Genomic DNA, 23,659 nt, shown 5'->3' with positions numbered 1-23,659 from the left:
GTTCTCACCTCAGACACCCTGCAGCCAAAGCCGTACAAAACTCCCCCCTGAAACAGAAAATGAAACCCCTTAACAAAACACTTCCCCCTTCATTCCCATTCCCACCCCGCTCCCTCCAGCCAACACCCTGAATACTCACGAGAGAGAACACTTTATCTATACAAAATGAATTAGAAAACAAAATATTTACATATGAAATAAACACCATCTTGATTTCTATCACCAGCCGGAGACAACAGAGCCCCCTTTGTTCTAGATTGCTGTTCGCTATGGTTGGTTTGGTTTTTTATTTGAAAGGGGTGAGGTAAGAGGAAGAGTGAGGGAGGAGCCCCTGACCTGGAATCGAGTCAGGGTGAAGAATGTTTGATGGCCCTTCCTCCTCCTGGAGACACCTCACGCCCTCTGTCCTCTCGCTCCGAGTCTTTCCTTGAATCTAAGGTAAAGCACTCCGTGCTCCTCTCTCCAAGCCTGTGAGAGGTTCAGCCCCTTGCCCCCAGGTTCATTTTAGAAAGAAAACAAAGCTTTACAAGGCCTTCAGTTGGCTTGAAAATGAAAGACACTGAGGTAAAAATCAAGGAGGGCGGAGGTCACAGTCAAGGACGGGGTGGGGAGGTGAGGAAGGGAGGTGAGTCGGGGTGGATGGGATTTCTCCAAGAGACATGGCAGCTTCCTTCAGAGGAGGATGAGCACCTTTCTGGTTTATATGTCCTGTGTGTAACATGGAGATCCTGTGGCCAAGCTTCTAAACTGACCTGGCTTTTTGGCTGCCACCTGGGGAGAGGGGAGGTTGGCAGAAGAGTGGAACTGAGCCCTGGAACACGTCTACCCCAAGTTTCGGGACTGGCAGTGACAAGTAGTCGTTTCCCTTCTCAAGTTTTCAACTTTGAGTGAAGGGGGCTTCCTGTCTGCCAGTACCCTCATCCCTGGAGTTTTATATGTATACATACATATATATATATATGTATATATATATACACACACACACACACACATACTTTTTTATTCTTGTATAGTACGATCTGGGAGATGAAGGAGGTGCTGCAGGAAGGAGGAGGGGCTTCTACAGAGTGTCCACACTGGGCTCAATGTCACATTCTCTGGGAGCCAGACCCAACGAGGTAGCAGGGGAGTCCCTCTCCGTCTCCCGTCCCCTCTTTCAAATCTCTTCCCTTTCCTTTCCTGTCTCCTGAGCTGTACTTGAGGAGCAAGCTCAAAGCTCTGCACTGTCTGTTCCATATCACTTGTGGCCAATTCAGGGGGTAACAAGCCTGCTCACCTAGCTCCAGGTTAAGTAAGAAGGGATCAAAGCATTGAAAACATCCCCCCTCTCACTTATCCTATCATAAACGATGCCCCTTGCCCTTCAAAGCATTCCTTTAGCTCTTTCCTGCAAAATAGCCAGCTGAGAGTTTCAAAAGCTCAAATGAGCTTTGCCCACTATTCTGCCCTCGGTTATGTGCAAAAGAATCCTGGCTGCTTCTATTTCCTTTTAGCCTTCCTGGAAAGTTCTTGGCCAAGACTAGTTGAAAGTCCTGGCAACCATGAAGGAATTATTTTTGTATATCTTGCTCTTGTAGGAATGTTCACCCACATGTTTTGTCTAGGCCACAGAAACTTCTTGTCAAGAACTTCCATTCTCCTTATTCAGGAAGGGTGAAGGGGGAGAGAGAGCCATAATTCAGATAACATAGGACCATCTTTGTTTGTATACAAGCCAAAAAAAGCCTGTTGCTTAGGAATACTGAAGAAACAGCTTTATGGGGTCAAGGTTGCCTTCTACACAAATAGGCCTCTGACAACAGATGTGTATAGACAATAGGTGTGCAAGTGTATACAGACACATGCACAGGCAGTCCCTCCTTCTTTGCCTCTAATGTGCCACAAAACAACTGCTCTAATGTTCTTTTCATCATCTGTCAATGACTTTTCACTCCAGTTCACCATCATCATGGAATTGGAGAAAACTTTTTTTTGGCTTATATATAAACACACAGGGCTTCCCACCCTCTGCTTGGCGCCTGATCCCCAAACACACCCATCTAAGCAATAAGAATTTAGCAAAAGCCTCTTTTCATTCACAGGCAGTGCACCGCTAATAGATCTTATGGGAATGCTTTTGCTTCCTCACCTACACATACAGATCAGTTCAGCAAGAGGTATCCTGCGTTCCCCCCTCCCTGGCCTCCTCCTGCTTCTCCTTGGCTTCGCTCCAACCGGGTGGCAAAGAGTCCTTCCACACCAGGAGCAAGATCCCCTGTGGCCACTGCCTTCTCCGCTCTAGCCGAGCCAGCCCACTTATCCACTCTCTGGAACTGGGAACAACAGCCTACCGTATCCTCTCGCGGGAACTGGGAACGGGGACAGGATGGACAGACGGGAAGGAGGAGGAAGTAGGAAGAGGGTGCTGGAAAGGAGGCAGAAATGGTGCTGGTCACCAGGCTCACCCTCAGAAGGAATCAGAACTCCAGGATCTCAAAAATAAATGAAAACGACAAGAAAGGAGCAAATGGGAACCAAGTTCACCCCCTTACCCCCCGTTCACCCTCCGTGACATGCGTGCCACACGCCCACAGCCAGACCCTCCCGGACGCACCTTCGGCCTCTCTCTTCCCTCACTCAGACATCAGACTCAATACTAGACAGTTTCTCATACACATGCCCATTGCTGGAGCCATTGAAAGCCCTGGGGTTTTTGTTGTTAGGCACACAGGGGTTGGACTGGTTCCCTATACAGATGTCTTTCTGGAAGCGGCCCGGCACAGCCCCGTGCAGGGCCGAGACCACCGGCTTGTTGCTCACAAGGGCCCGGAAGTCCGGCCTGGCCTTTGGTGCCCCAGCCACCGTGGGCTGCCTGAAGAAGTAGGATTTGCTGCCGTGGAGCAAGCACTGGTCGTCCCCGAAAGTGGGGATGAAAGGGTTCTGCGTGACCCGGTCGGGGTAGAGAGACTTGCTGAGCATGTAGCCACCGCCGCCGCCGGGATTGCCGTGGTGGTGATGTCCCGTGGCTGGCGCCGCCGCCTTGCCATCGTTGCTGCCACTAAAAGCGCTCTCGCCTGCCGGCATCTCGAACATGTGCGCGTAGGGGCTGCCGTCCAGGAAGCGGCCCTTGTCCTTGAGGCTCACGCTGCGCGGGGCCAGGGCGGCCTCTTCTTTCTGCAGGTCCACGAACGTGTCGTAGGAGTGTTGGCGCCGCAGCTTGTTCCGGGGCTTCTTCTGCGCCTTGGAGTTGGTGGGGCTCTGCGGGTACTTAGACGCTGCGGACGTCACGGCCGCCACTGGGGCGGCCGGCTGATCCAACTCCTGCAGCGAGTTGTCCTCGCTGATGTCGTACAGGTTGCCGGCCTTCTTGCACGCCTCGCAGCGGATGCAGGCCGGCCTGCCCGAGTTCTGGCCAGCCACCACCGCCGTTGCTGCTGTCGTCGTCGAGTAGTTGTGCAGCTTGGATGGGCAGCTGCGGCAGAAGTTGCCCCCAGGGCGCTCCTCCCAGTCCACGTTGGTCAGGTTCTTCTCCCAGGGGGCCGGGACCCCGCCGACGACCCCCCCGCCGTGCTTGTCGCCCGTGCCGTGCTTAAGATGATGAGCTCGGTTGGTACAGGGCCCTCCGCCACCCACCGAGTCGCGCTTGAAATCCTCGCCACGCTCCTTGTAGAGGTCGGTCAGGTCCACGTGCTCCCAGTGCGGCGAGGTCTCCTTGGCACGGAACTGGTCCAGGTAGAAGTCCCGCAGCCCGTCCTTGTCTCGAAAGTAGCGCTTGTGGTCTGGGGAGCGGGGCGGCCGGCGGCGGTAGGCCAGCTCTATCTCGTCGAACTCGCGGCGAGACTTGGCTGAGGCCGGACGCTTCTTCAGGCTGTCCTTGTACTGCTGCTTCCGTCTCTTGGCCGCGTTGCCCTCGATGTTGCCATAGGTGACCGTGTGGGTGGAGATGTCTGACACGTCGGAGCGGATCAGGTCGTCGTGGCCGCCATAGCGGTCACTCTTGAACGAGAACTTGCCGTACAGGTCGCCGAGCTGGCTGTGCTTGGACGAGGGAAGGCCAATGTCCAGGGGCTTCTTGCCCAGGGCCCGGGGCTGCGTGGTGAAGGGCGGGTTGTCGCAGTCATAGAGCCCATCTATGGAGCTGGCGCTGCCGATGCTGTGGGGCCGGTGGTGGTGGTGGTAGTGGTCCTGGTAGACGTTGCTGTCCTTGAGCTGCAGGTTCCCGAAAGTCCTTTCCACCTCACTGATGTAGTCACTGAACAGGTTCTCCTCGCAGGGCGGGTTATTGTAGGACTTGCAGTCGGAGTGCGTGAAGCTGCGGCGGTGCTCGGAGATGTCATAGACAGACGACTCGCGGCGGATGAAGTCCAGGGCGCTCTGCGGTGAGCCATTCACACCCGACAGGTTGGCCATGTTCTTGGCCGTGCGCAGCAGACGCAGGATATTGGAGTGCGTGTTGTTCATGGTGGCGGTGGGGGAGTTCATCACGGATTGGCGCTCCTCAATGGCCACGCCGTGGATGCAGCTGTAGATACCCTGCAAAGAGGATGAGATGGGTTAGATCTCTCGTGAGGTTGGAAGGGACCCTCAAGTGGATCCCTACCCCCGATAACTGCCTAAATGGCTGAGACAAGTCCAGGAAAACATGAAAGAGGTGGTCTTATAGACTCATAGAAACCTGTGTCTAGAAGCTTGCCTGCCTTGTGCTGTGCTGTGCGCTCCTGCAGTCATGTTTGACTCTTTGGGACCCCGTGGACTGTAGCCTGCCAGGATCCTCTGTTTCATGGGATTTTCCAGGCCAGAACCCACTGGAGTGGGTTGCCACTTGCTTGCCGTATTCACCAGCATTTAGCAAGTCTCATCATGAACCCTAGGGCTTTCCAGGTGGGGCTAGTGGTAAAGACCCTACCTCCAACTGCAGGAGGTATAAGAGACAAAGGTTCCATCCTTGGGTCAGGAAGATTTCCCTGAAGGAGGAAATGGCAACCTTCTGTAGTATTCCTGCTTGGAGAATCCCATGGACAAAGGAGCCTGGCAGGCTACTGTTCATAGAGTCACAAAGAGTCGGACATGACTGAAGCAACTTAGAATGTAGCATGCATCATAAGCTGGGGTCTGATTAGATAGGTTTGGCTTTCCAAAAGGGGCCTCACTGCATACACCAAGTTATCTAAGCAATGGACTGGAATCGCAAGACATGAGATTCATGCCTCACTCCGCCACTGATTTGTACTGATTTTTCTTTCTACACTGAGGTTTTTGCTTCACAGAAATGAGGCCATGATATCAACTGATAGCAAACAACACTGTCAGCCTTCTGGAAATCAACAGCAATGCTTTACAGATGTTGGGGTTGTTCTGCCCTGGCTGGTCACCCCTGGCTGGCAGTAAAGGCTGGGGAGCCCAGGTGCTCACAATTGCCACTCTTTACCAGCTCTGACAAATTTTGAGCAGCTTTTAGGATTTTGATCATCAGATCACAGCTGAGCAATTCTCTCCCTGAGCCAAGCATGAACCAAATTCAACAGGACAATTAGGCAGCTTTGAGGTCAAGGAAGGATATTTCTGCTGCTGTGCCTTACACCATGGGAGGGAGGACCTGGGACAGATATTAAGGACTAAATAGCAATCATGAATCCCCCTGCTGGAGTGGAGTAGTTCGGGAGGGGTGGAGTGGGAGTTTGGGGTTGGTAGAGGCAAACTAGTATATATAACATGGATAAACAACAAGGTCCTACAGTATAGCACAGAACCATATTCAATATCCTGTAAACAGCCATAATGTAAAACAGATATGAAAAAGAATGTATATACATGTATAACTGAATCACTTTGCTGTACAGTGAAATTTTATATTGGAAATCAACTATACTTCAATAAAATGAATTTTAAAAGAATTCCCTTGTCGAATGCTCTCTTTTATTCTCTTTAGCTCCAGGTTTCTTCCTTCAAGTTTCTCACTCACTGTGATCATAAATAATAGTATCTTAACATTAGTATTGATTGAGAACTCCCTGTGTGCAGCTTCTTGTGTAGAGCCCTGTCCGAGAGAGGGAGAGGATTGGGCTCAAGTCTAAAGTCAGGCCAACCTCCTGCCAATCTCTAGTTCCCTGCCTTGAAAGGTGGACATATTTGGAACTTTTCCACCTGGCAAGGGAAGGTCTTTGCAGAAGAAGTTGGTTGAACAGTGTCTTTAAAACAAGGGGGATTCATTTGGAAAGGGGCTGTCCCGATTGTGGGAGGAGGATGAGAGGAGAGAAGATTCAAAAGTAGAGTGGCAGCTAGATGGGAAAGAAGGATGGTTTGCATGAGATGAGCATCCCTGCCCTGGAGGCAGCCACAAGATAAGAGATCTACAAGAGAATTGGGAGATTAATATATATATACACACACACACAATAGGGGCTTCCCAGGTGGCACAGTGGTAAAAAATCTGCCTGCCAATGCAGGAGATGCAAGAGATGCAGTTTCAATCCCTAGGTTGGAAAGATTCCCTGCGTAGGAAATGGCAACCCACTCCAGTGTGCTTGCCTGAAAAATCCCATGGATGCGGAGCCTGGCGAGCTATAGTCCATGGGGCTGCTAAGAGTCAGACATGACTGAGTGCAGAAGAGAAGATATATACACTACCATGTGTAAAGTAGCTAGTAGGAAGCTTCTGTTTGGCACAGGGAGCTCAGCTCGGTGCTCTGTGATGACCTAGAGGAGTGAGATGGGGTGGGGATGGGAGGGAGGTCCAAGAGGGAGGGGATATATGTATACATCCAGCTGATTCACTTCATTGTACAGCAGAAATTAACACAACACTGTAAAGCAATTATACTCCCATTAAAAAAAAAAAAATAGAGAGTTCCCCTGCTTTCTTCTCCTTTCTGACCCTTCTTGATTATGGCCAGGAGAAAATGCACTTGTCCTCTTCAGAGCCATTGATTATGTTGAGGGGCGACAAATAGGATTTCTACTACAGGCTTCCTGTGCTGTGTCCAGCTCCCTGTCTGGGGTCTTGGGAAGCACCACGAGGTGCAAAAAGGTGGCTTAGGGACCACAAGTCCCAGCCTCCTGCTTCCAGTTAACTGAATGGCCTGAAGCAGCTCACAGCCAGAGAGGACATTTTTCTCTAGAACTAAAATACTATAGGAAAATGATCAAAAGATGGGACAACTTAATGAGTACTCCATTTTCTTATATAACCCCATTAGAGACAAAGTTGGTTACATCTGAAGCCTAGACCTCTATTCTAAAAGGACATCTGAGTTCACTTATCGTGAATGAATCTCATAACTTTATTAAGAAAATCAAAAAGTCTGCTTTTTTAAGAAAAGAAAAGAAAAAAAAAAAAAAAAAACCTCTTCCCCGTGACCCTTTATTCATATTCAACACTGTGCTCCAAATCTCATTTAGACTAGTCATGTAGAAGAGAACTAAATAAAGAAGGACTTGAGTGGTACTCTTGCTCCAATTAAGGTAGTTTCTGGAATGCAAATTTCTTGACAGGTCAGGACTTATTTTTGAAAGTTCTGTTAAGCTCCTGAATGCTCCAAATGCATACATGGTTAAAATATAAAAGCGGGATGGTGAAACGACCAATATACATTTGCATGTCAGAATAAGAGAGATATATGTCATGATTTATACAGAAATGTGATTTTTAAAAGGATTAAATGATTAATCCAGCCTATGCAGAATTAACTAATAGTGATGAAAGGCACCTGGGGAAAGGCCAAATGTTTCATTTTGATAGATCTGCCAGTTCTTTTTAAGAACCAAATGCCCAAACCCCACACAGAAAGCTATTTCTTGAAGGAAAAACAGCATCACCTGTTCTCTGAGCCACTTGAAATGATGTCATACTACCCCCTGGGGAAATGTACATGATGTGGCTTCTTGCTTTCACAGCCTCAGGCTGGAGTTAGTGCCCCTCTGGACTCTTTGCTTTGCATGGCGCTAGGCTAAGCTTCCTCTCCCAAGTTCCAGGCACCTAAATCAAACCACTTACTCTGCTGATGGAGAAGACCATGCCGGGCTTGCCAGAACAGACACCCATAAAGCAGTGCCGGAACTGCCAATAGAAGAGGTGTTCGCAGATGAAGGTGATGAGGCTGAGAGCCATGGCGGCCCCCAGCATGTAGAAGACGCCCGCCATGTTGTCGATGTCCAGCTGGCTACTCATGACCTCGTTCTTCTCATTGTGGCAGATGCCTGTGAGCCACAGAGCTTCCAGCTCCTCCATCTCCCCTGGAAGGAGAGAAGAGAGGGGGAGAGAGGGGTGTTGGGAAAAGAGGAAAACATGAGAGAGAGGGAAAGAGACATAAAGAAAACCAAGAGAGAAAGTTAGTAATGTTATTAATACTGTTAAACTTATCAAGTTATTCAACAAGTGATCAATGAAAACACAATGTGGGTACCAGAGGTGATACAGAGATAGAAGACATTACCTCTGTGCCCCGTATGAATGTATGAAAGTTTTAGTTGCTTAGACCCTTTGAGACCCCGTGGACTGTAGCTCCTCTGTCCATGGAATTCTCCAAGTAAGAATGCTAGAGTGGGCAGCCATACCCTCCTTCAGGGGATCTTCCCGACCCAGGGACAGAACCTAGGCATCCTACATAGCAGGAAGATTCTTTACCGTCTGAGCCAGGTAAGCCTGAGCTACCCAGTGTAAATTGGTATATAAACAATCAGTATGACAAGCTGTATGTAAGTAATAAAAGCTTCCTGAATTAGTCAGGGTAATTTTGTAGATACGGTGGCCAGTGGGTTTTCATGAGGAAGGTAGGATTTGGAGGTGGGCATGGGGAATGGGTGAATTTTTATTGATATTTTACAAAAAGGCACTCCAGGCAGCAGAGAGAGCATGATCAAGGGGAGGAAGGAGAAAAACACAAGTCGTATTTGGGAAAGGCTGGCAGAACAATTCAAATACAATAACAGTTGGTCAAAGAAGCTGAATACAAAAGGTTGATGAAAGATTGTTGAGCACCTGAGTATCAGACTACGCACTTTGCACGGGTTTTATTTTTTTTTTTTAGACAGCGAGGAACAACATAATGGAAGAAGCGATTCAGAAAATTGCTCTCACGAAATGTGCAAAGCAGATCGAGCTGGGGGAGGAGAGACAGAGACAAATCGGTGGAGAGATTGATTGACTCCCTAGAGGCCCTCAGACTTCCTGATCTCTTGTTGAAAACATAAATATTCACAGGGAAAGGGAGGAAGCTGGAATAAAATGAGACCACCAAATTCGGACCTGCCTCCTTTTAATGCCGCTTAGAGAAGTTTTGATTAATTCAAGTCATGCCAGGTTACAACAACCTTGATCCACTTTAGTGGATACTAGGAACTAGAAAGGTAGAAATTGTAGGCAAGAGGAAAATAAAAGAAACCATGAGCCTGAGAATGCATCTAACTCTAGAGAAGCAAAAATCTGAACATCTCATGAAGAAAATTGCCAGTTTTGGCTTAAAACGTGAAATCTGTTTGCATAGTCTGACTGGAGCTCTGGTGTGTGTGTGTGTTAGTCGCTCAGTCGTGTCCATCTCTTTGTGACCCCATGGACTGTAGCTCGTCAAGTTCCTCTGTTCATGGAATTCTCCAGGCAAGAATAATGGAGTGGGTTACCATTCCCTTCTTCAGAAGACCTTTCCAACCCAGGGATTGAACCTGGGTCCACCACGTTGCAGGCAGAGTCTTTACCGTCTGAGCCCCGGGGAAGCCCAGGAATCTCTGGTAACTTTTGCAAATCGTCTCTACTGCTGCTCTTCACTTATTGCCTTGAAGTGACAGCTACATCACCGTGACAGAAGCTCTTACACTAAAAAGGCTTGGAACACTCCACCTAGAACCCCATCCTCTTTCCAGTGTTCATCAAATCACTTTTTGCTCATTTCTTGGATCAAACTTGGCTGATTTTCCTAACTGAACAACTGACCTCACCTGGAGTCTACCAATCCAGCTATGTTGTCTTCTCCCTACCAGCAAAGATTCAGCAGACACAACTGGGGAACTGCTGAGCTGATGGCCTGTGGGGCCAAGTACAGTCAGGCTGCTCGTTGTAACAAGATTAGCTTCTGTGAGACTAACAGGAGAAGGAGGTCCTTTAGACAATAAAGTGAAGTAGGATGTGGAAGGTGTGAGCAAAATAAAAATAGGAGATTAGGTTTTCTCAAAGCAAGTTGTCTCTTCTAGGAATCACTCTGGCGAGTGAGCACCTTCCAGTGTCTGTCTCTGAGGACCTGGCCCTGCTTCCTATCTCTTCCACCGAGAGAGGCAAAGCAGGAGAGGGAAGGATGAGCAAATGGCCATGAATGGATTTCTTTGCCATTTCTCTGGGACCAGAGAGAGGAGATAAAGGTCTGTATAGTCAAAGCTACAGTTTTTCCAGTAGTCATATATGGATGCGAGAGCTGGACCCTAAAGAAGGCTGAGTGCTGAAGAATTGATGTTTCTGAATTATGGTGTTGGAGAAGACTCTTGAGAGACCCTTGGGCTGCAAGGAGATCAAACCAGTCACTCCTAAAGGAAATCAACACTGAATAATCATTGGAAGGACTGATACTGAAGCTCCAATACTTTGGCCACCTGATGTGAATAACTGACTCATTAGAAAAGACCCTGATGCTGGGAAAGACTGAAGGCAGGAGGAGAAGTGGGCAATAGAGGATGAGATGGTTGGATGGCATCCATCACTGACTCAATGGACATGAGTTTCAGCAAAACTCCAGGAGATAGTGAAGGACAAGGAAGCCTGGTGCACTGCAGTCCATGGGGTTGTAACGAGTTGGACATGACTAAGCCACTGAACAATAACAACAACCTCATTACGAAGCTTTAGAACACTAACATATACTGCCCAATGTCCTGGCATACTATAAAATGCTTAATGGAAATGCAGAGGTTAGAGGGACAGGGAAAGAAGAAGGGTGATGTTTTGGACTGGCTGTAGGAAGAGGCCAAGTAGACACTTTCCCTTTCTTTAACTCACCATCTCCGAAGAGCTGCAGGATAGCAAGGTCCACCTGGCGCTTCCATCCAGAGTCTTTTTGGATGGCAATGCCATAACCAGTGGAGGCAAAGACCTTCCCACTGCCAATGGTCACCAGCTTGCAGCCCTCATCTCTACCGGCCATGTAGTTCAGCACGGCTGCATCATAGATGAAGGCATCCAGTTTCCTGTGCAAGAAAGGAGCAAACAAACCAAGTCCAGTGGAGGAATTCGAGTCCAAAACTACCTATGGGGCCATTAAGAGGAAGAAGTAGGACTCCAGCAGACTATGGGGAGAATTGTTTCAAAGCAGGGCTCAAGGTGGAACCCAGCCAGAAGCTAAAGCCTAACTCCCAGGTGGTTCTTTGTATGATTTCAGATTGAAAGGAGGAGTTTTTTTCCCTCCTGTTGGGAATGATGAGAATGCAAGTTGGGCCTGGAGCCAACTCATAAGCTGTGTCTGAAAAGGAGAAGGAGTAAAAAGGAATCAATAAAAATAATAACAGAAATAATGAAAAGGAACCATCACAATGATAGCAACAAATAGCATGGGTTAGACTTACGTAACATTTTTCATTTCTCAGTTCATTACAGTCCAGAGTGGGGATAAGTGTAGGTGGACGAGGAGTACTGGATGGGCAATGCTATTTTGGCGGTCAGAAAGGTTTTAGTATTTTGTTTTGTAGCACAAGGAGAGGAGAGTGTTGCTGCGGGTGGTGGCATTATAGGCTCAGGTCAACAGTGAATGTGTGAAGCCACGGCCAATGCAACATACAGGAGAATTCAGACGTCTCATGTTCCCAAACATATGAGAATCTCATTGTATGCACAGTGCTTTGCAAGGAGAAGTAGGCAGGGAGTGGGGAAAGGCTAGGGGCAAGTTCAGGAAGGTACAGGTCCATATTTAAACACAATAAATGGAGAAGAAATTCAGATATATTCATATAGGTAATAGAGAGGTTTGCAAGAAAGAAAGGCAGGCATCATGACCTGCACTGTTCAAGTGCAGTTCAGTTAGCTTTACCCCTCCTTAAGAAAAAAGAAGCCCTTTCTGGCATGACAAAAAAAAAATAGAACATTTTTTCCAAAGGTCCATGAGTATCCTTTAGAAGGGTGTCTATCAGAAAGTCAAAGCGCTGAAGGGCTTGAGAACTGTGATTGCACCAGGGGCCAGACAACCCAGAGTCATCTGTCCCCCAAATTCAGATCCTACCTTCTGAAATCTGCTATGACTTTATAACGATAAGACAGAGTCTAACAGTATTTAAGTAAACATGCCTCTGGGAGGCTCATTCCGAACAGGAGCCACCAGGAGGCCTAAAGGCTGTCAGTCATCCTACAACACAGGAAATCAGCTATGAGACCTAAACTCCAACAACTCTCAGGCTCAACTGTCTGTCTTATTCCACAGCTGTGGCTTCTGAGGGAAGGAACCGCCATGGCTGAGATTATGTAAGCCAACATATTTGCAGTTCGTGAGTTCTTTTGAATGAACAATCCACTCTAGATTATAGAGCTGGATCAAAGAGTGCCAATTTTGTTGGAATTGGAGATCAGTTAACATATTCTTACTGTTTGTTATCTAAAAGCTTTCACCCTTTTCATTGTTTCTTTCTCCCTTGTCCATAAGACACCAAAATCAATTTCACTTTTAGGTCAGCAGGTCTTTCTTTTGTGTGTAACACATGAACTTTAGCCTTGACTCTCCTGTTTGACTTTTATATCTATTACATTCTTATTTCACTGTGACATTCATGCAAGTAAAGTAAAAATTGTTGAAAATATATATAAGTGAATAATACCAGTGGAATCTCCATACACGGATCTGAATTATACCATCAATTTAACCTGGAGACCTACAAAGTGCAAATGCAGTCTTTGCTTGAACTTGGTGTGGCACACAAACACGGTGCATCTTATTCCATGGATGTTTAAGAAATGTGAGCAACACAGCAAAGATTCTGAGCTTGGAAGCAGTTCTTACCCTGTTTTCAGGGAGAGCAGTGCATCATCGACACCTCTCTGGTTAAACTTCCCCATGTAGGCATGCATTTCTGCATAGTTATTGCGAATATTCCTCTCCGTGCTGCCATTGGGCACAGTGCCAAAGCGGAAAGGGGGTGAGAAGTCATTAGGTCTCTGGAACTAAAAAGAGAGTTAAAGAGAGACAGAGAAGATGAATGCTTCAGAAAATGTGGAGAGATATTAAGTTAACATTTGTGGATTTATCATGGAAGGGACCAATGAGAGTTCACCAAACATTAGCCCTTGCTCAGGAGTAGCAATTGCTATCTGAAAGTGAACTTCAATTCAACTCAATTTAATCCATATTGTTGAGAGCTTTCTAACTGCCCACCCCTGACTTGAATCTGTCACTCTCGTCTGCCCTGTGTATGCACACTGCACAAAACCAGGGATGATGGGAATGAGCTATTAGCTTAACTGCAGTGGGCTAGTTGCCTTTATTTCTGAAAATTGTGTAAAATCTGCTTCCAGGCCCCATTATTGGACTATTAAGGCTCTAGGATGTAAGGCAAGCTACATCATACTCCTGAAAATCACTTGTTGGGTAGCAAATATGTTTTGCTAAGAAATTCTCTCTTTACTTTCCTTGATGCTTTAAAAGCCCATATGTATCCTACATGCGTTGTAGGATAAATTGTAAAAGCAAATGCAATTTTAATTATGTTCCCTCTTGTGTTTAACAACTGAGAGTGGATTGCCAGGGCATAGCATAATAAAGGGAAATCTCTTGAATTTTCACCCCTATGACATCAGCTTTGTTTCTGGCTATTGCCCTGCAGTAATCAGTCTTTATATTGCTTCCTGAATGCAAAATTCGTGCATTTGTATCTTCATGGCCTCCAAGAGTCTGTTCCCTCAGCATGATCTCACCTTTCTCCCTGAGCCAATTCATGTCCTTCACCTCATTCATGTAACTCAGAGCAATTTCTTCAGGACACTTTCTATGAGTTCCTTCTTCCATCAAGTTTACCCAAGAGTGAGTCATCGGTACTTGGTGTTCTTGGTCTAGATTCTTGTAATTAATACTACAAATTCATTTACTTTCTAAATAAGCTGACCAAGTTCTGAGAGCTGGTCTCTGAGGTAGTCAGGAAGCTCTAGATTGAGACAGATATGGATTGAAGACCAGCTCTGAGTGTGTGTTAGTCGCTCAGTCATGTCCAAGTCTGCGATCTCATGGACTGTAGCCTGCCAGCCTTCTCTGTCCATAGGGTTTCCTAGGCAAAAATACTGTGGTGGTTTGCTAGTTCCTTCTCCAGGGGATCTTCCTGACCCAGGGACTGAATCCAGGGCTCCTACATTGCAGGCGGATTCTTTACCATCTGAGCCACCAAGGCAAGTAACAGGAGCTCTCTGTGCATCATTTCCTCATATATAATAAAAAGACAGTACTGTCTACTTTTCAAGATTGTTGTGTGTATTAAATGATACAATGCATTGGAAGTACATGACACAGCATCTTGCACACAGTAAGTGCTCAATAAAGACTTCTTATATCAGTTTAAATTCATACCTACATTTTACATTCTCTAGGAAACTTCATACTCTCCAAGTTTATCATTCTATCAGGACAGCAATGATCAGCTAGAGTATGACTGGAGTTCACAGTCATATATGCTGTGGCCTGGTATAGGAAAGCCAATGTAGATATTTAAAGTCCAGTTGGTTTCAACATTTAGTGAAGTGCAGTGAAAGTCACTCAGTCGTGTCCAACTCTTTGTGACCCCATGGACTGTAGGCTCCTCTGTCCATGAAATTTTCCAGACAAGAATACTGGAGTGGGTTGCCATTTCTAAGTGAAGATATCTTAAAAATCTTTGAAGATACCTTTAAAAGTCTAACTTAGGAGTTCTCTGAAGCTCTGGAGCTGTCTGGGCTTACAACCATTCTCCTTTATCCTTCCCTTGACCTGAGACACTTATAGCTTCTCAGAATATGGGGATTTCATGGGCCACTAAATGTCACAGCACCAGTAACCATAAATGCCATCTTCATTACTTAGAGTTGGCCGTAGTTAAAAGTAAGGTCATGCAGGGGGGTTAGGTAATCTGAGATGCATCAAAAAATCACTACTTTCTGACTTACCACAGTGCTTTTTGCCATTAAGAGTTTTTGTTTAATAATTTTTTAAGGGGTTGTGATTTTTAAGAAAATAAAGATACTACAAAAGAGTCAAAGAATTTTAGAGTTGTATGAACCACTCAAGGTTAACTAGTCTAAACTTTAATTTTACAAATGAAGACAGAGGCCCAAAGAGGACGAGTTATCTGCTCAATGTCATACTACAGCAGTGATGGCTAACATTATCAGAAATCAACTGCCTTAATTAATAGTACTTCTTATGGTTCCCAGCAGATATCAAGTTAAAAGTAAATACGAATATGCTTTATTGGAAGAGACAGAATGCTATGCATAGAACTACCAGTTGTAACACTTCAGATATTTGAAAGATAGTGTCCCCCAGTCAAAAGTAGAGTATTCATAGATACCATGGCAGGCAGCAATATAACCAAATGTGCTCTCTTTAATCAGTAATTTCCCATTTTGTTAGGACAGTGAGAACTGATGCTTACAATGACCGAAATACTCTAGGGTCTAAAGTATTTTCTGAAACATCAATGAAAGTTGAAATCATGTCCAGTACAATGTTGGTATAAATTTTTATATTCTAGTTTTTTGAAAATCGGTAGTAAATATAAGATAGATATAATAATTATTATTTTTTAAGGCTGTAAATTATTTTATTGTCTTAAGGTTTGCTACATAATTTCAATTTGTCCCATTAGTTTCTATCAGAAATTGAATACATTGTTTTGTCAACAGAAGGCAAATTACTTTCTTTTTTTTTTAATTTTTTAAATTAAAAATATTTTTATTGAAGTAGAGTTGATTTACAGTGTTGTGTTAACTCCTGCTTTGCAACCAACAAGGTGATTCAGTTATACATGCATGCTAAGTCAGTTCAGTTGTGTCTGACTGTTTGCAGCCCTATGGACTGTAGCCCACCAGGTTCCTCTGCCCATGGGATTCTCCAGGCAAGAATACTGGAGTGGGTAGCCATCTCCTCCTCAAGGTGTTCTTCCCGACTCAGGAATCAAACCTAGTCTCGTGTCTCCTGCATTGGCAGGCAGGTTCTTTACCACCAGTGCAACTTGGGAAGCCCATTCATTATATATATATTCATTTTCATTATGGTTTATCACAGGATACTGAATGTAGTACCCTGCGCTATACAGTACGACCTTATTTTTCTATTATTGTACATATAACAGTTTTCATTTGCTAATCCCAAACACTTAATTCTTCCCTTCCCCACCGAGCCCTTCCCCTTGGGAACCACAAATCTGCTCTCTATAGATATGACAATTTTTGATTAACCAAATCAAATGGAATGTGATATCCAGAAGGCCTCATGTCCTGATAAAGCTAGATTATGGAAGTCTTCTGGGCTACTCTTTATTAACTTTGATTTCTAAATTATCTTTAGACTTCTAGATGCTGTTTTATATCTTTGAATACTTAAAAACTAAAGAAATAATGGAGAAACTGGAATATCCAAGATGATTTTGAAAAAGGAGGACAAAATTGAAAGACTCATACTACCTGACTTTGAGACTTACAAAGCTGTAGTCATCATGACAGTGGTAAAGACAGAGTAAAGAGATCATGAGAACAGAGTGCCCTCAACAGATCAACACATATGGTACAAAGGCAATTCAGTAAAGATACAACAGTCTTTAACTAATGGTATTGGAACTCTATATGTAAAAAAGAGAACTTCATTCCACATCTCACAAGATATAGGAAATTCTCACATGCTAGTAAAGTAATGCTCAAAATTCTCCAAGCCAGGCTTCAGCAATATGTGAACCGTGAACTTCCTGATGTTCAAGCTGGTTTTAGAAAAAGCAGAGGAACCAGAGATCAAACTGCCAACATCCGCAGGATCATTGAAAAAGCAAGAGAGTTCCAGAAAAACATCTATTTCTGCTTTTTGACTATGCCAAAGTCTTTGACTGTGTGGATCAGAATAAACTGTGGGAAATTCTGAGAGAGATGGGAATACCAGACCACCTGACCTGCCTCCTGAGAAATCTGTATGCAGGCCAGGAAGCAACAGTTAGAACTGGACATGGAACAACAGACTGGTTCCAAATAGGAAAAGGAGTACATCAAGGCTGTATATTGTCACCCTGCTTATTTAACTTCTATGCAGAGTACATCATGAGAAATGCTGGACTGGAAGAAACACAAGCTGGAATCAAGGTTGCTGGGAGAAATATCAATAACCTCAGATATGCAGATGACACCACTCTTATGGCAGAAAGTGAAGAAGAACTAAAAAGCCTCTTGATGAAAGTGAAAGAGGAGAGTGAAAAGGTTGGCTTAAAGCTCAACATTCAGAAAACAAAGATCATGGCATCTGGTCCCATCACTTCATGGCAAATAGATGGGGAAACAGTGGAAACAGTGTCAGACTTTATTTTTTTGGGCTCCAAAATCATTTCAGATGGTGACTGCAGCCATGAAATTAAAAGATGCTTACTCCTTGGAAGAAAAGCCATGACCAACCTAGATAACATATTGAAAAGCAGAGACATTACTTTGCCAACAAAGGTCCATCTAGTCAAGGCTATGGTTTTTCCAGTAGTCATGTATGGATGTGAGAGTTGGACTGTGAAGAAGGCTGAGCACCGAAGAGTTGATGCTTTTGAACTGTGGTGTTGGAGAAGACTCTTGAGAGTCCCTTGGACTGCAAGGAGATCCACCAGTCCATTCTGAAGGAGATCAGCCCTGGGATTTCTTTGGAAGGAATGATGCTAAAGCTGAAACTCCAGTACTTTGGCTGCCTCATGAGAAGAGTTGACTCATTGGAAAAGACTTTGAAGCTGGGAGGGATTGGGGGCAGGAGGAGAAGGGGACGACCGAGGATGAGATGGCTGGATGGCATCACTGACTTGATGGACGTGAGTCTGAGTGAACTCTGGGCGTTGGTGATGGACAGGGAGGTCTGGCATGCTGCAATTCATGGGGTCGCAAAGAGTCGGACATGACTGAGCGACTGAACTGAACTGGATCAATGTACCTAAATACAAGTCCTAAAACTATAATACGTCCAGAAGAAAATATTAGAGAAAGGCTTTGTCACCTTGAATTAGACAAAGATTTCTTAGATGTGACACCAAAAGTATAATCCAACATCAAAAACAAGTAAGTTGGACTTCGTTAAAATGAAGAACTCTTTAAAAGGCACCGTTAAGATCACAGAAAGACAAGCCACTGGCGAGATACAAATCTCTAAAAACAGTTTAAAACTATTAAGGATATAAAGGAGTATATAACAACACTGCAAGACTCTTGTATGGTGACAGCACCTTCTGTAAGAAAACAGTCAGAAATAGCCAACACAAGAAGAATGGGAGGCACAGGCCTATGGAAAGCACTGGTCTTGAAGGCAGACAGTTTGGATTCAAATTCCAGTTCTTTGACCAACTGTATGAACATGGGCTAGTTCTTTAACTTCATGGAGCCCTATTTTCCTGGAAGTATTTTTTTTAATTACTATTACGATAATATCTAGGATCACTTAACACAGTATCTGGCACATGGCGAATTCTCAAAACTATTAACTGCTTCCAAGAGGGTGAAGTTCTCATACCTAAAACTGTCCCATGTTACATTATGTCCCCTAAGATGGAAAACTCCTGTTTCCTAATTTGTTCCTTAAACAAAGGAACAGTCTGGGGACCGAACGGGTGAGTGTATCATCCCAGAATCAGCCAGAGCGGAAGCAGAAGCAAGCCAGCCTTTTCCTCTGAAAAATTCTTGTCCCAGATTGGTGAAATTTAAATAAAACCTATATTTTAAAAACACTGTCACTGGGACTTGAATTTCACCAAAATTAATGGCCATGGAGAACTTTATTTTCAGTAAGGAAGAAGGAAAAGGAAGGATCTTCCAAATACCACCTGATGTTTCCAATAAATGCCCGATAATAAAACTTACTCCAAGCTGTGAGGTGTTCTATGGCGTTTGTTTAACCTGAACGGCAGTCAGTGCTCCCTGGGGTTTGGGGAAGGAGTAAAACTTAGTACTGTCCAGAACCAGGGGTCTTAAAATCCATGGAACAGGGAGGACTCTGAGAAAATTTTTTTAAAAAAATTAAAGACCCCCAATACACCAAGGAAACCAGCATCGAATTAAAAAGCTTGGTCTGATTTTAAAACAGGGAATTTTATATAGTTATTCCTTATTAGTCACCTTTGGCTATTACAGAGCTTTCTTGAACTTGGAATGTTTCTCTAGATTATAAAAACATGTGCTTAGTTGCTCAGTTGTATCCGACTCTTTGTGATCCTATGAACTGTAGCCCACCAGGCTCTTGGTCCATGGAATTCTCCTGGCAAGAATACTAGAGTGGGTTGCCATTTCCTCCACCAGGGGATCTTCCTGACCCAGGGATTGAACTCGGGTCTCCTGTGTCTGGTGCATTGCAGGTAGATTCTTTACCTGCTGAGCCACCAGGAGACACCAAAAAAACATAAGAACAAAAACACAGAAATGAAGAAATTTTGGGGATCAGTCTCATTTCACAGATGAGAAAACTGAGGCTCTGAAGAAACCAAGGAGTTGTTCCAGGCCACAGAGTGAAATAGGAGGACCAGCTTATAGGGCTTGACCCTTGAGCTGAGTCCTCCAACTGCGGCTCAAACACCAGCTGCCAGGTCCTACCTTTGCTCACCGGCGAGGGACTCTATGCATGTGTATGTGGGGCCACCTGGTGAGGGCACCTTTCCCTTCATGGAATATCAGATGCCAACTCCCTCTCAGGGTTCAACCCAGAGGGTCCAGCCATAATTGTAAGCAGGCTCTCACCCAAGGGCAGGAAGGTGCCAGAATGTTAAGAGACCTGTAATCTCACTTGATCCTCCTGGAGAGCAGCTGGGAATCAGAATTCACTATCTGAGAGGCTCAGATGATTATCTGAGCCCTCACATTAATGACCTCAAAGTGAGTGAATCTTGGCTATCAGGGAGGGGAAAGGTGTGGAGGCAAGAAAAAGGCTCCACCCCAACCCAGAGATGAGGGGACTTGGGGTAATCCCTCCCATTAGAGAGGCCCTTCTGCACCCTTCAGAGAGAAAGGGAAAAGGCAAGATGTCAAGGAAGTGGCATCATCAACTCAATAGACATGAGTTTGCGCAAACTCCAGGAGATAGCGAAGGTGAGGGAAGCCTGGTGTGTTGCAGTCCCTGGGGTTGCAAAGAGTTGGGCATGACTGAGTGACTGAACAACAACAAGGGGGTGGAGATCTGGTCCATTTTGCTTGTTTATTAAATATATAAACTGATTTTACTATGTATACGGCATTATTAATTTGTTCATAGCAGCTACTGATACTCAACCCCTATGTATGTGCTGAGGATAACTCTCTCAACTCTTTTAATGATAACAGTTCAAATGCCTCCATTTATTTGATAAATATTATTCTGAGCATCTAATAGTGCAGAGCCTGTATTTATGAGGATTCAAAGATGAAAACTTCAGACTCTTGTTTTCAGGAAGTTTACATACCAGAGAGGGATGTAAATATTCATTCAGTTTTTCATTCCTTTACCTCTTCATTCACTCATCATTTCATTCTTACAGACATTCAGCACATATTTACAGTATCTATCACCATATTCTGGGTGCTGGGGATGCAATGTCACAGGAGAGGAAGAACCTGCCTTCAAGGAGTTCATACTGTAAACAAAGGGGACAGATAAACCTTTTTTTTTTTATTTTTAATGTAGTGGACTGGGGACTTTGTGGTGGCCCAATGGTTAAGAATCTGCCTGCCAATGCAGGGGACACAGGTTTGATTCCTGACCTTAGAAGATCTCACGTGCCCCAGGGCAGCTAGGCCCTTGCTCTGTAACTACTGAAGTCCGAATGCCCCACAGCCAGTGCTCTGCAACAAGAGACACCACCGCAAGGCGAGCAGCACCTGCTCACTGCAACTTGAGAAAGCCTACATGCAGCAATGTAGACCCAGTGCAGCCCAAAATAAAATAAACTATAATGCGTAGTTGACTAATACACAGCCACAGATTCTTTTCCAGTCCTTGTATAAGAGATGAAGCCTACACTCTCTGAAATTAATTCTGATCTGGGCTTGTGACTTGCTTGAGCAATAGAATGTGCAGAAAGAATACTGGGACTTCTGAGGATTCATCATAAGGAGCTTTGTGGTTTCCACCTGGGCCTCTGTAAGAAGTCAACACCCCCATGGGCTCCATGTCAGAGCTGCGATGTGTAGGCACTTCTGTCTCCAGGCCTGGCTGAACCCAACCTTCCAAATGCTCCAGTTGGGGCACCAGGCAACCCTGCCCGCATATCTGACTCACAAGTTGGGGAAATACAGTGCAATGGCTCTTGCTTAAGCCACCAAGTGCTGGGGTAGACTGCTGTGCAGCCACAGATCACGAGCCCACAGGTGATCTCAAGTAGTGAAAACCACGTTCTGGGAAGAAACTGATGCAGCTTGGACACAGGACACAGGGTGACTGACTTGCAGGAAGACGAGTTTAGCCCGGCTGGCCTGAGAAGGCCTGTCTGAGAAGGTGGATCTGAACAAAGCCCTGGATGAGAGGAGAAATTCGGCATGTGAAGATCAGGGGAAAGTGCAGCAAGTGCAGGGAACAGCAAACACCAAGGCCAGACAAGGAGGCAAGCCTGGTGTGGCTAGTGGGTCAGGAGCCATGTGCGGGACATCACAGAATCGCGTGCCCATGACAGAGGAGCCCAGAGCAAGTGGCGCTGTCCTGAACAGGCCTACAAAGGCTGAAGCCCTGGGGCTAAGAGATGAAGGGAGAGTCTTCTAGCAGGGCAAGAGGAGCCAAAGGGTTTCTAGATAGACACCAGTCGGACAGGGCCCTGAGACAGGCTGCATTCCCTTTCTGCACTTGTCATTCACTTCAGTTCAGTTCAGTCGCTCAGTCGTGTCCGACTCTTTGCGACTCCATGAATTGCAGCACGCCAGGCCTCCCTGTCCATCACCAACTCCCGAAATTCACTCAGACTTATGTCCATTGAGTCGGTGATGCCATCCAGCCATCTCATTCTCTGTCATCCCCTTCTCCTCCTGCCCCCAATCCCTCCCAGCATCAGGGTCTTTTCCAATGAGTCAGCTCTCCGCATGAGGTGGCCAAAGTATTAGAGTTTTAGCTTTAACATCAGTCCTTCCAATGAATACCCAGGACTGATCTAATTTATAATGGACTGGTTGGATCTCCTTGCAGTCCAAGGGACTCTCAAGAGTCTTCTCCAATACCACAGTTCAATAGCATCAGTTCTTTAGCGCTCAGCTTTCTTCACAGTCCAACTCTCACATCTATACCTGACTGGAAAAATCATAGCTTTGACTAGATGGACCTTTGTTGGCAAAGTAGTCTCTGCTTTTTAATATGCCGTCTAGGTTGGTCATGGCTTTTCTTCCAAGGAGCAAGCATCTTTTAATTTCATGGCTGCAATCACCATCTGCAGTGATTTTGGAGCCCCCCACAATAAAATCTCTCAGTGTTTCCATTGTTTCCCCATCTATTTGCCATGAAGTGATGGGACCAGATGCCATGATCTTCGTTTTCTGAATGTTGAGCTTTAAGCCAACCTTTTCACTCTTCTCTTTCACTTTCATCAAGAGGCTTTTTAGCTTCTCTTCCCTTTCTGCCATAAGGGTGGTGTCATCTGCATATCTGAGGTGATTGATATTTCTCTCAGCAACCTTGATTCCAGCTTGTGCTTCTTCCAGCCCAGCGTTTCTCATGATGTACTCTGCATAGAAGTTAAATAAGCAGGGTGACAATATACAGCCTTGACATACTCCTTTTCCTATTTGGAACCAGTCTGTTGTTCCATGTCCAGTTCTAACTGTTGCTTCCTGACCTGCATATAGATTTCTCAAGAGGCAGGTCAGATGGTCTGGTAGCCCCATCTCTTTCAGAATTTTCCAGTTTATTGTGATCCACACAGTCAAAGGCTTTGGCATAGTCAATAAAGCAGAAATAGATGTTTTTCTGGAACTCTCTTGCTTTTTCGATGATCCAGCGGATGTTGGCAATTTGATCTCTGGTTTCTCTGCTTTTTCTAAAACCAGCTTGAACATCTGGAAGTTCACAGTTCACATAGTGCTGAAGCCTGGCTTGGAGAATTTTGAGCATTAGTTCGCTAGTGTGTGAGATGAGTGTAACTGTGCAGTAGTTTGAACATTCTTTGGCATTGCCTTTCTTTGGGATTGGAATGAAAACTGATCTTTTCCAGTCCTGTGGCCACTGCTGAGTTACCTCTCATTTGTCATTACTGGAGACTAATAGATATGGCCATGGTAACCAGAGGGCATTGGGGCTGAAGAGGGAGGCGGTGCCTGGGTCCCAATGGGAGTTGAATTCTGCACAAAGTCCATGCTCTAAGGGAAAAGAAACAGTAGAACCCCTGGAGCCAAACAGCCCGAGTTCAAACTCCAGCTCTGTCGACTTGGAGCAACTCACTTAACTTCTCTGTGCCTCAGTTTCCATATTTGTACAATGGGGCTAATAATGCTACCTACCTCATTAAGCTTCTTACCATTCAACAGATTAATCTGGGCAACATGTTGGCATAGTGCCTGGCACAAGTTAAACACACTAGATTAGCTATT

General features: G+C 45.3%; 1 protein-coding gene across 1 annotated transcript in view; it reads right to left on the bottom strand.

The window, feature by feature from the left end:
• Positions 378–23,659, bottom strand: part of GRIN2B (glutamate ionotropic receptor NMDA type subunit 2B) — a 234,890-nt gene continuing 211,608 nt past the window's right edge. Inside the window, exons 8-11 of the mRNA XM_018048456.1 lie at positions 12,942–13,102; positions 10,958–11,145; positions 7,973–8,211; positions 378–4,512 (exon numbers count right to left, since the gene is read on the bottom strand). Coding sequence (XP_017903945.1) covers positions 2,617–4,512; positions 7,973–8,211; positions 10,958–11,145; positions 12,942–13,102 — 2,484 coding nt within the window. The 3' untranslated portion in view covers positions 378–2,616. The remainder of the gene's footprint in view (positions 4,513–7,972; positions 8,212–10,957; positions 11,146–12,941; positions 13,103–23,659) is intronic.

This window comes from Capra hircus, chromosome 5, assembly GCF_001704415.2.
Source record: "Capra hircus breed San Clemente chromosome 5, ASM170441v1, whole genome shotgun sequence".
Classification (NCBI taxonomy): Eukaryota; Metazoa; Chordata; class Mammalia; order Artiodactyla; family Bovidae; genus Capra; species Capra hircus.
Note: the sequence above shows the minus strand (reverse complement) of the source record. Positions and strands in the feature narration are given on the sequence as shown.